The 16591-nt window shown below is 33.3% G+C and overlaps 1 protein-coding gene across 1 annotated transcript in view; it reads left to right on the top strand.

Annotated features, from left to right (window-relative positions):
* Positions 1-16591, top strand: part of PRR27 (proline rich 27) — a 29639-nt gene that overhangs the window by 2163 nt on the left and 10885 nt on the right. Inside the window, exons 3-11 of the mRNA XM_087863914.1 lie at positions 522-545; positions 627-668; positions 4105-4128; positions 4221-4265; positions 5838-5966; positions 7541-7564; positions 9067-9090; positions 9221-9265; positions 10107-10235. Coding sequence (XP_087720040.1) covers positions 522-545; positions 627-668; positions 4105-4128; positions 4221-4265; positions 5838-5966; positions 7541-7564; positions 9067-9090; positions 9221-9265; positions 10107-10235 — 486 coding nt within the window. The remainder of the gene's footprint in view (positions 1-521; positions 546-626; positions 669-4104; positions 4129-4220; positions 4266-5837; positions 5967-7540; positions 7565-9066; positions 9091-9220; positions 9266-10106; positions 10236-16591) is intronic.

The following is a 16591-nucleotide window of genomic DNA, read 5'->3' as shown; positions in this document are numbered from 1 at the left end:
TAACACTGTATATTTTGTCAATCCATTCTATGTTTCTGCAATAAGGACTCATGTTTTTCTGGATCCGTATTAAATGCCAATTTCCAAATGACTTTCTGGCCATGGGCGCATACCAGTTGCCCAAAGACATCTTCAGTATTATTGAAAGATTTTCATGTTTCCTGTGATGCGTTTCACCTTTTTAAAAAATACCAAAGAAAAATGGTAGTAATGAAAATAAAAGAAAATTGGAAATTGTACAGTGGAAATAGAATATCTTCTCTCTCTTCTCTATGGATGATATTTGGGAAAGCTTTTGATTCAATTATTCATAACTCAAAATAATGTGGAATGAGTTCATTATCTGGAATATAGTAAATTAATTATGTAGAGAGAGTGAAACTTTGGTCAACTTTGTTGTTTAACTCAGGCAGAGGCTAAATGTGATCTACACAATGGATAATGGTTGTAGATTGACATTTTATTGCTAGTATGACCACAATCCAGGTAAATTAAGCTATATTGTTTTTTCTTTTTCTAAGGAATCTGTCAGCACCTCCCAAGAAGTAAGTCCTAACTTCTTAAATTGTATATAATTTAACTTTTTTTATTTAATCAAGATTATAAAAGAATTATTTGTTCTAAAGAAATTTAAGCAGGAAAAGAATATGGTCATTTATCCTAGTAAGGTAAAGTTTAGTTTTTTCAATCTATTAATCCTTGACTGATGAGATATCTTTTTCTATCAAACATAGGTCATTCTTTCATTCACCCAAAATGAGTATTATTTTTAGCTATAATTGTGAAAATGGTGAGGTCTTCCATTGCTTCACCAAAATGCTATGGACTAACATGAAAGGGATTGTAGAGAAAGATTTGTGAGCCATTTGCAAGTCACATTGTTGAAGCAGAGTATCTCTGCGTTTCTTTTTAATGGTCCATCATTTTCACTTTTGTTCCCTAGTTCTGTATACTTCTGTTCACAAAGTTGTATTTTCTTTATCACTTTATGACCAAGAATATTATACTGCATTTCAATAAATGCTATATATTTCTTGGTATAGTTTTCTTTTAGGGAGATATTTGTCCCACATCCTATGTGAGGTATATATTGATTTCACATCTATAGTACAATGTGAAGTAAAAATATAATATTACTTTGAAAAAACACTGAAATTAACCTGGATTTGGAAAACACATTCCCGTCAATCAAATTTGAAAACCAAGATTAAAAAAAAAAAAGAAAAAAAAAAAGAATGACACTAAAATTGTACCCTCTTACCCTAATTCTATGAAGAATTAAACTGGAGAAAATACATTTTTGTCTGAATCAGCTAATACACTTGATTTCCAGATTCTGTGAGGAATGGAGGACAATCTTTTAATGGTTTTCATTCTGAGAAGCTTCAAACTTAACATTTTCTTTTTAAAAAGTTACTTCTTATTATAATATTTTTCTTGAAACTGACTCATTTAAACTCAACTCATCATAGAAGAAATATATATTTACTTCTAAAACATACGTTAGTTGGCCTAGTGATATGTTTTTTACAAACACAATAAAATAAATAGTGATGATGAAAATGAAAAAAAGTTTATCCATGCATTGTCTAAATTAATCTTGTGTATTCATTCATTCATTTGACAAACATTTATTGAACAAGAACTATGTACCAAACACAATCTTAGTCCCTAGGGATACAATAATAAATATAACAGTTTCTGCAGATACAACAATATGTACAATAAATATGACAGTAAATACTACTGACTGCATGTTTATCACCAAATGGGAAATTCTAATAAAATTCACAAAAAAACTCATACGATGAAAATGAATCTATTCTAACACTTCTCTTCATAGAAGAGGAATTTTTCCTTTTATAGTCAGGAGAAAATATTTACAAACAATGCTGTGGGATAAAAGATATACTTCTTTTTCTTCTCTGTTCAAGGAAACCACAAGGAACATAAATGAATTGGTGAGAAATTTGTATTTATTTGAACAATTTTGGATTCATATTATCTATTTGTAATATTAGAACATTAATGGCATATGGGAACATCTATAAGTTTCCTCTTTTAATAAAGTGGAAAGAGATTTATAAGTGGTTTAAAAATGACCATTTTTTCCCACTCACTTTAGTAGTATCCATCTAAATTGGTTCATATTCTTTTTTTTTTCTTTGCTTTTTAAAAGATTTTATTTACTTACTTGAAAGAGAGTGAGAGAGATCACAGAGGGAGAGGGAGAAGCAGACTTCCTACTGAGCAGGGAGCCTGACCTAGGACTCAATCCCAGCACCCCAGAATCCTGACCTGAGCCGAAGGCAGATGTTTAACTGACTGACCCACCCAGGCAGCCCTGGTTCATATTCTTTTGAGACACTTCTATTTAATTACAAGATCATTTTAATCTTTTCCACTTGTTTTCCAAAGGTGATTAATAATGAACAACCTGGTTTTATTGCTGTTATTTCAATCCTTCTAACTTATCATATTTGTGATCATGTAGGTAACATGAAAAATACCCCAATAACCACTAACATTTAAGAATAATACTGAGGAATTCTTACAGTGACCAGATTTTGATATTTATTATTATTTTTCAAGGAATATTCTAGCAGATCATCTAGTGAATTAAAAGATCTTTTGTGAATTAAAAGATCTTTTGTGAATTAAAAGATCTTTTCTTTTAACATCAAATAGCAAATTCATCAAGAAATACTAGATTTCCAGCAAAGTATGTCTTAACTTGTCAGAGTCACGTACAGGGTAAGCAATGGAGAAATCATTTATGCAAACACAATGTTGTTTTAGGGAGATTCAAAGTGGCTATCTACACCACAGTGTACATTGGTTCTCTTTGATAGAGACATCAGATATCTGACTGCAGAGAAAAGTGCATTTTTAAATCAAGCTCGTGTCAAATCAAGAGCCTACAATTTGCCTTCGACATAGTTTGATCCTGAAAAACCTCTCCATATCGTTTAGTGCAGCGGTTCTCAAAGTATTCACTCTCAACTAGCAGCATCAGAATTACCTGGGCATTCTGATATACTTTAAAATTTGAGAACCTCTTGGGGTGCGTGGGTGGCTCGGTCAGTTAAGCATCTGTCTGGACTCAGGTCATGATCCCAGGGAACTGGGAGCCCCACATAGGGCTCCCTGCTCAGCGGGGCATCTGCTTCTCCCTCTCCCTCTGCCTTTCTCCCCAGCTCTCTCTCTCTCAAATAAACACATAAAATCTTTAAAAAAATAAAATAAAATAAAACAAAACAAAATAAAATTTGAGAACCTTTTGCTTCAAGAGGTGAATAAGGGAATGGATTAAGACGTGGAGGTCACTGGTTTAAGAAACAACAGCTGTGGTAGAACTATCCAAGCAAAAAGCATGATGTGAAAAGGTATCTGGGAAGGGAAGAAGCATAGTTGTGGCCCTCAGCCTTCTGGCCTGAGGCTCAGACCGAAATCTTCCTACTTAGTGTCTAGGAAGCATGTTTTACTCTTTCTCTAAGCTCAAGGTTTGTCTCAAATGGGGAGCCAATAGTCACTTATAAATAATAATTATATCCTCTAGAAAGAATGTGGAGGGGGGCACCTGGGTGGTGCAGTCGTTAAGCGTCTGCCTTCAGCTCAGGGCGTAATCCCAGCGTTCTGGGATCGAGCCCCACATCAGGCTCCTCTGCTAAGAGCCTGCTTCTTCCTCTCCCACTCCCCCTGCTTGTGCTCCCTCTCTCACTGGCTGTGTCTCTCTGTCAAATAAATAAATTAAATCTTTAAAAAAAAATGTGGAGGATTTACTTTACCACACACCTCACTAGGCCTACTTTGCAATTTTTTTTTGTCACCTAGATTCATTCTAGGCATTTGATATTGTAGGAATAATGTAGAATGGATGAAAACTTTGAAATGAAACATATTTTCAGTCATATGTTATTATTTTGACACAAAGCAAGAGCCCTGGTGATGAAGGTTTTAATTTACTGAATTCAGAATAAAATGGTATATTTCTCCGTAGTAGTGGCACGGGCCCCAAATATTCCAATAAACTGACCCTACCATTCTGGTACAATTCCAAGGCTAAAACATGCACTTAAGTTAGTCCTTCTTTTCTTCCCTAAGGAGTCTGCTGAAGTTCCCAAAGAGGTAAGTGATTTTCATTCAAATAAAATGAATTAATATCAGCAGTGTTTTCTTTTTGTGTATTTTTATAGCAAATGCTTTTGTTTTCCTAACAGAAAGTTAAGCCCACTGTGGAAAAAATGAACTACCTACAACAACTGGTAAATTTCTTGTACAAATTATAGTTTTAAGCAAACTGTCATACTACGGCTCTTTCTTCTCCCAAATGTTCACATAACTCATCGTATCCCAATTAGATAATTATCCCCAAATTTATAGTAGGTAATATTTTTTCCTATTTTTGTTACTTTTAATTTCTAGCTGTTACCTTGTCAAATGTGTAGATGGATGTTCTAAGAAAAGTAAGTGTTGAACAATTATCCAACTGATTTTGAAAGAGTTACAAACCCCAGAAAAATAGTTTCAAGTTTAAATGATGGAGGTTAGATATCAATGCAGTTGAGGCATCACGTCATTGCCCACTCAACTTCCGACAATGGCATCATAGACAGAAGTCTCAAGAGTAAAGGTTTCCATGCCACACATAGGAGGTCATGTAACCCATCCTCTGTGAACTAGAGAAGTTTGCCAGGGGCACAAGGGAAGAGTACATGCTTTGGAGTCAGCAACTTGTGTTCCGACCACAATTTCACAAATCATTACTTAACCTCTCCTACAGTTTCCTCAACTAAAAGTGAAGATATCTATATTGACCCTGCAGAATAGTATTAGATGATACATATGTAAATTATGTTAAAAATGCTTGGAATACAGTGGATAGATGAACTTAAAAAGGTGACAAGTGTTATTATCATCTCCCTACACAGAACAGACATTCCTTCAAAAACCTTTATAATAGGAGCAGTCTTTCTTTGAACACTTAAAAATGGGACTCTCCAAATAAAACCTCTCTTTTTAGGGAACTTTAATTATTATAAGGAGCATTCCTATACTTTGTTCAAAATGCCTCCAGTAGCCTTTCCCCTTTTACCACACTTAATGCAACTGTGGATTTATCCAGTAATTATTCTCAGGTAATGCTAAAGACCAATTGACATTTTATATAACTATTTATTTCCAATCTCCATGAAATGAAAATTTTAAGGAAAGATGCCATTGTGATTTCATAATTACTCTCTAAAAGAAAATCCTTAGAGTCAGATCAAAGGGTTCTGGTATTTACTAGAAAATGTATTGAGCCTGACAGACATAGATAGATATATGATAGATAGAAAAATATAGTTAAAATATAAAATTATTTTTTATATTATATATTTATAAATAGAAGACACTATGAAAACTGCTCTATATTTTAACAGATATAATCCTACATGGTAAGTAATGCTCAGAGAGACTAAGCAATATGATCGGAGTCATGGAGTCCCCAGGAGCAAGGAAATTAAAGTTCAGTTCTATCTGACTCTAAAGCCCAGACTTCTTATACACATGGAAAAGAAATGACAGACACTGACCTTTGCTTTCTTCCGAATTTGTTATTTTCACATAGGTATTATTCTGGATGGAGGCCTTAATTAAACAGATAATTTCCTTAATTCTGCAATTTACTATAAAGTAAACACAGTTACAATAAGTTTTATGTGGCTACACTATTCTTGTATTAGGTAAATTTGCCACCATTGACAAATTATCTATGTAATTTGGTTCTGCCAAGATCTGCTTTGACCCATGGAGGAGATACTGGAATAAATATTGATAATTTTCTTTCTCTCTAGAACAAAATCAACCAATTTTATTGGAACTTGAACTTCCTCCAATATCTCCAGGCTTCTCAACAACATCAGATTGTTATGAACCCATGGGATCAGATTAAGACAAGGGCCTACCCCTTTATCCCCACTGTGGTAAGTGCTTTTTTGTTTTGTTGTTTTGTTTTAGTTTTTCTTTCTTTCTTTTTTTTTTTTTTGGTGAGAGATGAGCTCAGGATAAAGATATGTAAAATAACTAAAGACAAAGTACCCAAACAAGTTCTAACTTGGAATATAAGACAATTGTGCATAAAATCTTGTAATCCAGAAATTAAATCACAAACAATATTGTCCAAATGTAGTAACAAATAACAATTGTAACCATAGTGACAAATAAGTAATTTCATTTAAATTGAACATTTATGTCGTAAATGTTTGCTCATCTATCATTCTGCTTGTTTCCTCAAACAATTCTTTAATATAGGAGGGGGACAGATTGTCATCTTTATGCAGCAAAAAGACAGTAATGTAAAAAAAATGCAAGAAAGTGAAGTAACTTGTCCAAGTTGCAAGTACTCTTCCATTTTGTTTTACAAAACAGTTTCATCTTAAGGAACTTTTCCTCATATGAGAACTAAATAACAAAATTTCTCTTGGTCTTTTTTTTTTTTAATATACATATATACAGAACAGAGGACAGCTTTCCATCAGTGAGGTAAGGCATTTTACTACAAGGATAATACCCCAGTAGCTAGCAAGATACTGTACACGTCCTATGCACTGCAGTAGACTGTCTTTGTTCTAGTTTTTTTAAGCAATACATTTAGATTTACAGAATATAGGAGAATTGGAACTCCAGCTCTCTAAGAAAAATCTGGGGAGGGGAGAATAAGAAAGTACACATCCAAAGATATAAATATTAGATTTGTACTAGGACACTGTACCAAACATTTTAATACTACTTCTTTTTTTAAAGGTCACCCATTACTATCACTATCATACCAGGAGAGCTGGTGTATATCTTAAGTTTGCAAATAAAGTGGGAGGAATCCAAAGTATCATTCTGCAATAGGACTCTAGTTCGTCCAGAACCATATAGAATGCTATAGTTTACATGTCTTCCTGTATATCACAAATGACTAAAGTCATTTTCACATCATCTGAGAAATAGCCTGGTGTTAGTCCTATTTATTTCATCCCTGAGAATGAATAAAAGTCCAAAAAAGAAAAGAAAAAAAAATAACAATTTCAAAAATAAGATTAAAATTTATAATTTAAGGAATTTTTAAGGAATCTGGAAGCTTATCTCAGAAAGTAAATCAAAGCCACTTATATTGAATATATTTTTAAGATATTTTTATTTTGTTATGGCTATATAATAAGTATTATTTATGTTATAGTTATATAAACAGGAAATGAATGTGGTTATGCATACCAAATAACAATTTATTTATCTATTTATCAGTTAATTAATGAGAGATGTCATTCACCATTCATTTAATAAATATGTATTTAGCAAGTACTATATCCCTTACATGATCTTAGATCTTAGGGACACAAAAGTGCTACTTTGTGTCACAACAGCGATGAAAAGAATCAATAAAAATAAGTTTACATTTATTCTTCCTCTTTATAAAAGAGGGTTTTTCTTCCTCTATATATTCAGGAGGAAATTACATATAACCAATACAGTGAGAATAAAGTATCTAATTCCTTTTTATTTCTTTAAGGAAACCCCAAAGACTGTTGATATGGTAAGATATTGATTCTATATAAAGCTATATTTAATTCATACTTTTAAAAACTAATATTAAAATAGTAATAGGCCTATCTAAAATGCTCTTCTTTTAATAAAAAAAGAATGATAATTTTAAGTTACTTATAAATACAATTTCTCTCTACCTCTTAATGTTAGTTTTCTCAATTATCCTAAATTCTTTCAATTAAGTCCTTCCATGTAAGCAAGACCCTTCCATGTAGCATAAATTTTATGTGGTTTCCACTGTTTCTTAAAAAAAACAAGCTGGTTTTTACTAATTTTTGAACTGAAAACTTTACTACAATCCTTCTTTTTCACCTGTCATACTAACATCCTTAGAGTATGAGAAAGATCTTTAATTTCACAAATATTAAGAATATACTGCTAAGGATTCAATTACCTTGGTCCCGCAATTTTGATGATGATAATGCTGCTGATGATTTTTTTCCTCAAAAATTCTTCTAGCAGCTCTAGTGAGGTTTGAAAGGATACTTCTAAAATGAAACAACCTAATAGTTTATTGAGAAATACTGTACTTCCCTGCTGTTGGTCAATTATTTTAAGTAAATTAGGTATTCCTAATTTTTTAACAGAATCACATCAAAATACCCAAAAAGGAAATACTGGAAATAAAAAAAAACCTTTATACACAGACTCAAAATCATTTTAGAGATTTGAAACGAACTATCTGCACAGTCAAGAGTGCTGTTCTGTCTCACACTTTTGATCATGTATAGCTGAACTCTGGTTCATTGCGAATATCCATTTTTTAAAATAAGCCAATGCCAAATCAGGATCTTGTAATTACCTTCACCATAGTTTTTACCCCAATTCTCTCTCATATTGTTTAGGGGGTTGAATATCGGATCGGGTTATGAATTAGGTAAATCAGAGGTACAAGAGCATCTGCTGTGGTAAAAAAGCCAAACCGATGAGCACAATAGGAAAACATCTCAAGAGAAAATGAAGCATGGATTGTAGCCCAGAATCTTGTGGCCTAACGCACAGCCCAACATCTCCCTCCTCCGTGCCTCAGAAGCATGCTTTACCTTTTCTTTCCATCTCCAACTGTGGGCCTGTGGCCACTGATAAAAAAACAGAGGTCTTCCAGGAAATGGCAAGCAGGCTTTGCCACATACCTCCACAGGCCTGCTTCGTTTTTCTTTCTTCTCTCTCTCTCTCACTCATTCTCCCTTTGTATACAGTTTGCAACTGCCTATACTCTATTAGACTTTGACATTATATGAACAATGTAGATAAACAGAACATTTGAAATAAAACATATTTTCAGTCGAGTATCATAATGCTGACAGAACGCTCTGACAGTGAATATTGATACTCACTTAATTCATAGTAAATTCCTATAAAGTTTCTTGGCAGCCGTGGCTTGGCCCTTAATTATTAAAATAATTAGCTCTAATTCTCTACTATAATGACATAGATAAAATTACTGGTGGGCTATCCAAGTAAAACTGATTCTTATTTTCCTTCTTTAAGGAGTCAACTGAAGTACCCACTAAAGTAAGTAAGTTTCATTCAAACAAAATTAAAATATGACCCCATTATATTTTTTGTATTTTTTTGTATTCATTCAAACAAAATTAAAATATGACCCCATTGTATTTTTTGTATTTATTTTTGTTATTAACAGAAAACCGAGATGACTGAAGAAGAAAAGAATTACCAAAGAATTTGGGTAAATTTTCCCATATAAACACTTATAACACAACCAGACTGGATGAACATTGTTGAGCTACATTGCTCTCAACAACTATCTTTAATAAATTCTAATTTTTATAAAACTCTTCCTTATACTCTGTCAAAACGTTAGAAAAATACTCTCCCATAGTACTAACTGTATCATTGCCATGTATCTACCCAACCATTATTCCCTGGTTATTCTAAAAACCCACCATTTTGTAAAAATAGGAAAAATAGGAAACTATTCTGGAAGTTGATGCCACTGTTTTTATTTTAACTTTAATCCCTATAATAATCTATAGTCAGGTCCATACAGATGGTTCAAAATAGAACATGGAAGAGGGGAATATATATTAATCATAAAATAGGTGATGGCACTATGCCATCTATATTAATTCATTTACTTCTACAAGGTCAGTGACACTCAGAAACGTTAATAATGGCTCAGTGTCACAGATCCTACTAAGTTAAATCACACATTTATGTATATAACTGTAAGGAAACCATGTTTTCTACCAATCATGGAAATGCAACCACAATCTGAGACACTTACCCTAGTAAATGAAGAAATTATCCTCTTGCCTTCTTGCAAGTGCTTTTTCTTTTTAAGAATTTTGGCTTTGGGGTCTGAATTAACCAAAGAATTTTTCAATTCTACAGTTTATTCTACAAATGAAAATATAGAAAAATTTTGCATGAATTAACTTTTCTTTGGTTAGGTCTGTTTAGTATCATTTAGAATTTATCCAAACAAACCAAGTTTTAGTTTCTTTGGTTATGTCCAGGTATCATCTGGTACATGCGACATTAGGATAATTACTTACATTTTTTTCTAGAACAAATTCAGCCAATCTTATCAGAAGTTCACCTTGCCCCAATATCTTAAGACAGTTTCTCCATATCAGACAACAACGAAGCCATGGAATCAGATTAAGATAAATGCTTATCAAATTATCCCCATTCTGGTAAGCTCTCCTATTTATTTTTTTATTATTATGTTATGTTAGTCACCATACAGTACATCATTAGTTTTTGATGTAGTGTTCAATGATTCACTATTTGCATATAACACCCAGTGCTCATTATAACACATGCCCTCCTTAATACCTATCACCCAGCTACCACATCCTCCTATCCTCCTTCCCTCTGAAACCCTTAGATTGTTTCCTGGTGTCTATAGTCTCTCATAGTTCATCTCTCCCTCTGATTCCCACCCCTTCAGTTTTCCCTTCTTTCCCCTAATGTCCTCCATGCTATTCCTTATGTCCCACATATAAGTGAAACTATATGGTAATGCCCTTTCTCTGCTCGATTTATTTCACTTAGCATAATCCCCTCTAGTTCCATCCATGTCGATGCAAATAGTGGGTATTCATCCTTTCTGATGGCTGAGTAATATTCCATAGGAAACAGTCAGCAAAACTGAGAGGCAAACCATGGAATGAGAGAAGATATTTGCAAATGACAGTACAGATAAAGGGTTGATATCCAAGATCTATAAAGAACTTCTCAAACGCAACACCCAAAAAATAAATAATCAAGTCAAAAAATGGGCAAAAGACAGGAACAGACAGTTCTGCAAAGAGTACAAATGACTAACAGACACATGAAAAAATATTCTCCCTTTTTATTTTTAATTTAAAAAATAGACTTATTTTTTGTAGTAAAAGTAAACTAAAGAAATGAAATAAAGAAATAAAATTTCAACAGATTCTGTTCAGTAGAAGCTAAAACAAAATTAAATAAAAATTTCTAGGCTGGAAATTAAATTATAAATCATAAAGAGCAAACACAGCTATAAAAATAATTAAAATGATAAATTGCATTTACATTGTATTTAAATCTCTGAAGCATTTGCTTATAAGATTTCAGTTGATTCCTACAGCAGTTTTTAGTGGTAGGTTAAGACAGAGAATATTATTTTCATTTTACATAAGTACCTGAAATTCTAAAAAGTAGTCCAAGCTCTATTTAACATTTTCCCTTTATTTAATTTTTAAAAATGGGACTTAGGAAATATTCTTTTTCAACATGAAGAATAAGTGAGAGAGCAAGAAATTGAACCTAGAAAACTAACAATTTAACAAAAACAATATAGAATTTAGAATCAGAAGACCTGACATAAATAAGCTTTTGATTTTGAGTAAGTCACTTCACTTCTCAGGCTATTTTTTTAAAAATATGATTTAGTTTTTTTGATTCACATATAACATTTAAAGTTACTTCCACATTATTAGAGAAAATAAGAATTTAGTATCTGTAGTTGAATGTGAGATGCCTAAAATCTGTTCTAAATATTTCCAAGGAGGTGTAAATATTATTTTTGTTTGTTTGTTATTATAAAAATTTAGCGAAAATACACCATTTCTTTCTCTTTTAAAGAGGCACCTTTAAGATTCTTGAATTAACAACTTCTACTTGATTTTGGTAAGTGCCTTTATGTCTAGAATTTAAACAATATTCTAAAATAGAATTCCTTTTGGTTTTTTTTAAGATTTTATTTATCCATTTGAGAGAGAGAGAGAGTGAGAGAGAGAGAACGAGCAGGGTGAGGAGCAGAGAAAGAAGCAGGCTCCCCACTGAGCAGGGAGCCTGATGTGGGGCTTGATCCCAAGACTTGGAGATCACGAGATCATGACCTGAGCCGAAGGCAGACCCTTAACTGCCTAAGCCACCTAGGCACTCCTAAAATAGAATTGTTATGTGAAGAATGTGACCTTAATATTGTTAAGTAGTTTCGATTTTAATTAAATGATATTTTGGCTTATGAAATATTTTATATTTTGTGTATACCTTCTTGATTCATAAATGTAATTTACCTGTGTAACTTTTTCATGTGTTTTATAAATATTTTATAAAATATATTATAATAAAGAAAATAAATTACAAGAAATTTTCTTTGTAGCCGATGATGCATTCAGCCAGAAGCAACGGCTCTAGGTGGAAACTGTCACAAAGTTAATGTTCACAGAGATGGGTACCCATGTCTTTGAGTTGAGCCGAGAAGTGCAGACTCGGCAGTTCTGTTTGGTGGAAGATGTATAGTATCAAGAGAGCTTCCTAGACAAGTCAAGCTATTCTAAAATAAATTCTCTGCATCATTCTCTGGAAAAATCATCATTTTTTTATATCCAGAAGCTACTTTTCTTAGTTTCTCTCTTCGATATTTTATCCATTGCTTTAAAGCCATGGTGGAGATCCAAGGAAACGAATGCACATCGGTGTTGCTTTTATGTACTCACCTTTAATTTTTCTTATAGATTCCTTGCAGTATGTAAGTTATCTCCTATCTTAGAATTCTGTCTCATTCAATTTGCTTCTTGTTCTTTTTATATGCCCTGCAAGAGGACAAAGTAGGTTTCAGAGAAATGAGTAATAACGGTAATTTATGAAGGCCTATACCATGTGCTGGTCACCATTCTGAGTGCTTTGCTTATATTAACTACTTTCATACTCACAAAAAACCTACGAGGTAGTTAATATGATAAGCCGATTTGAGATAAGGAAACTGAGGCCCATGGAGATTAAATAAGTTCTTTGTCACCCTGCAAAAGTCAAAGAGCCGAGTCTAAGACAGATTTCTGGCCCTAAAGGTCAAACCATCCCCTACTGATGCCAAACTGTACCCAAAGTCCAAATAGGGTATTTATTGAGAGGATACTTTTATCTTTAGATCCACTGTCACAAACTTGATTTGCTTTGTCATGTCATTTTGGTCTTCCTAATGATGAAAAAGAGTCAGGCAACTTCACAAAATAATCTTTTATGAGGAAAATACTAACATAGCTACTATAGATAAGAACTGAAAATACGGTTGTATTTTATAAATAGCAATATTCCCTTTGCTATCATTATTTACATGTTTATTCTACATTTTTAAAAAGCTGATCATGTGCTCCATCATGTGAGAGACATGAGACAGAAATAAGATACCAAACTTACCCTCATTAAGCTCTGTTCTAGACAAGGACCCAGAACTGGCAATATGATGGGCTAAGTGCTAGAGGCATGAGGGTATGGTGTACAGAAAGGTCAAGTGATGCATCTGAATTAAGCCCTAAACTAAGTCCTCTCATATAATTAGACTAACCAAAGCACTGGTGGGGCAAATAATAAGGCAAAAAACACTGGGTTGACAGAAAAATTACGAAAATTATAAAAGAAACAGAGAAACCAAAAAAAAACGCACAATAGATTCTGTAGAATTTAATAATTGTAAAGTGATTTCTTAAAATACCAGCCCAAAGTCGTTCTGCATAATAAAATTCCTTTAATAAAATCTAGATTTCAAGTAGATCAAAAGGATTAAAATATTGGAAGCAGTAACATTTTATATCTAATAAACTATTTGGAAAATAAAAATAGTTAAATATTCCTTCAAAATTGGCTGAAAATGTAAATATTTGCCATTTAATAAATAAAGATAAATATTACTTTTGTATGCTAGATTGAAGAAGATTAACTTGAAGATTAACTTTTATTCACTCATTAATTGTTCAACAAATAGTTTTGAAAATCCTAATATGTGCTAGATATCATTTGAGGCACTAGATAATAATTAACTAATAATAGTTATAAATAATAACATTCTGCCAGATAAGGGGTGGACGCGTGTCTGTGTGGTTCCATACACAAACAGACATTATTTCTAGAGATAAATCTAGTAGATAATAGAGTATTGTGTTTTTCCTTTTAGGTTTGACTGGAAAAGCTATCTTCTACATTGTCTTATCTACCATATTACTTCATACTACCAGCTTGGACAGATCTGTTAATAAGGCAAAAATATTGAGCCAAAGGAAGACTGTGCATAATATTTCCTGAGTCATTTATACTTTTCCTGTTAATTCATGTTGAATATACTGGGTCTTTATTGTGGTTTCATACAAACTGGGCTGATGATTATTTAAGATGTTTTCATCATTCTTTCTGAGTTAGAAAACCACATTTCTTTCCCCCCCAAAATAAAATTTCAGTTGCATTCTTTGGTGTGAAATCATCATTTCCATTGTTGCCACTAGGCTACTAATGATGACAAAAAGAGTCCTTTACCAATTGACTTTAAATGAGCTTGGTTATCACTGGGTTTACAGTACTATTCAGCCATCATCCTACCATCTTTCTGATTTATTCATGCTCACAATGTGCCACAGCCTCAATCCCAAACCTTCACCAGAGCCCTCAATCCTCCTCTCAGTTCACATTGTCCCACTGAAGAAGGGAGTCAGGCATTGAGAATATAAACCTTCCAAGGCCCGCTATTAATGGTATCTAACAAATGAAGAAACACAAAGAGCAAATGAGTGGGTGCATGTGTGTATTGTAAGGAAAAACTCTAAGGGGGTGAACATATCCAGAGAAGACAGAGGGAAGGGAAGTTAAGGGAAAGTAGATCAGAGGTCAGAAAGGAAGGGATAAAGATGAAGGTTATTAAGCTGTGAAATTTGGGTTTCATGGGGGGTGGGGGGATGGGTTAGCCTGGTGATGGGTATAAAGGAGGGCACATATTGCATGGAGAACTGGGTGTTATACGCAAACAAGGAATCATGGAACACTACATCAAAAACTAATGATGTACTGTATGGTGACTAACATAATGAAAAAAAAAAAAAGAAATTTGTGTTACTACGTGGAACATAAGCAATAGCAGGGAAGACCATAGGGGAAGGGAGGGAAATCTGAAGGGGGAGAAATCAGAAAGGGAGACAAACTATGACACTATGGACCCCAGAAAACAAACTGAGGGTTTCCGAGGGGAGGGGTGGTGTGGGGTTGGGGTAACATGGTGATAGGTACTAAGGAGGGCACGTGTTGTGATGAGCACTGGGTGTCATACACAACTAATGAATCATTGAACACCACATCAAAAACTAATGATGCACTATACAGTGGCTAACTGAACATAATAAAAAAAAATAATAAAAGAGCTAAAAAACAGAAATTTGTGTTATGCATTTGGTTGTGATGGGAAGATGCTGGAGGGGTGTTCACAGGAGAGTGACATTATAAGATGTGTGTCTTTGGTGAGAAGATTTAGAAATTGAAGACTTTTTCTTTGACTTCATAGAATAGTCCAACCCTTTAACCCTCCCATTATATTCCATTCTACCCAATCCCTCTTAGCTTCATTTCCTTTCTTATTCAGGCTGAACCCTAGGGGGTTTTTTCAGAAGGAAATAACATATGACATATACTGTGAAATGGTGGAACAGGAAGAAGCTAAGAGAAGTTTTCTTTGTCTTCATAGAACACTCCAACCCTTAACACTCTGATTACATTCCATTCTTTCTATTCCCTACTGGCCTCACTCCCTTTCTTACACAGCTCAGATTTTAACTTTGACTATTTCAAATATTATCTTCATACTACATATAACTCTTCTACCTCTCTGCACTTAATCCTGTCTGGAAAATACCCAACCATGACCTCAATTTCTACTGCCACTCCATCCAAGCAGCTGAATCCTAAAGTAAGTTTTCTGAACTTTTTTTGTCACCAAAGAGTGTTTATCAAACTTTGTCTTGTTGGCATTAGAGTTAGCTGCCTTTCTCAACTCTCCTTACACTTTCAATTAATTCTACTAAAAAACAACTTCCCTTTCCATTTTATAGACAATATCGAGTCCATCAAGCCCAAACACTATCTGCCACCTACTACAATACTTCAATAACTTGATAAATCTCAACATAACTTCGATTGTCTCCTTCAAGTCTCAAAGAATATGGTGACCTTCCTTTATTTCAAAGCTAATAGCTCTTTTCATGCTTTTTAAAAAATTTTCTCTGTAATCTCTCCTTCTTAATAGATTGTGGTAAAAATAATAATGATAATTATAATACATGAAACTGAGCAGCTATGTGCAGGGTAATTTATATATTTGCCTCAACTGACCTTATAACCTTATAACAATTACTATTACATTACTAATAATGATTAATATTATACCTAACAGATGAGGAAACTGTAGTAGAAAATAAGTTGCCCACAGGCACACTATCATATTTGGACCTATTAAGATTTACTTCCTGGTAATTTTTATAATTCTCTTTCTTTAGCTATTTCTTCCAGGTATTTTGCATGGACGCCTCTTCTTTACACATATTTTCTAGGACTCTAGCTTCAGTCACTTCTTTTTAATTCTACATATTTTTCCTATATGATCTTATTCACTTTAACCATTTTAATTGCAACATACGATTAGCCAATTAAAATCAGCTCCTCATTCTCTATAACTGCTGTCCCTCAAATTTAGATAGGTGAACCAAACTGAGTCCTGAATATCTCCATATATCTGTTGGCTTCCCAAATTAAAATGTAGGCA

Source organism: Ursus americanus, chromosome 8 (genome assembly GCF_024610735.1).
Source record: "Ursus americanus isolate L20-20 chromosome 8, mUrsAme1.1.p, whole genome shotgun sequence".
Classification (NCBI taxonomy): domain Eukaryota; kingdom Metazoa; phylum Chordata; class Mammalia; order Carnivora; family Ursidae; genus Ursus; species Ursus americanus.
The sequence above is the reverse complement of the archived record's forward strand: the minus strand, read 5'-3'. Positions and strand labels throughout refer to the sequence as shown.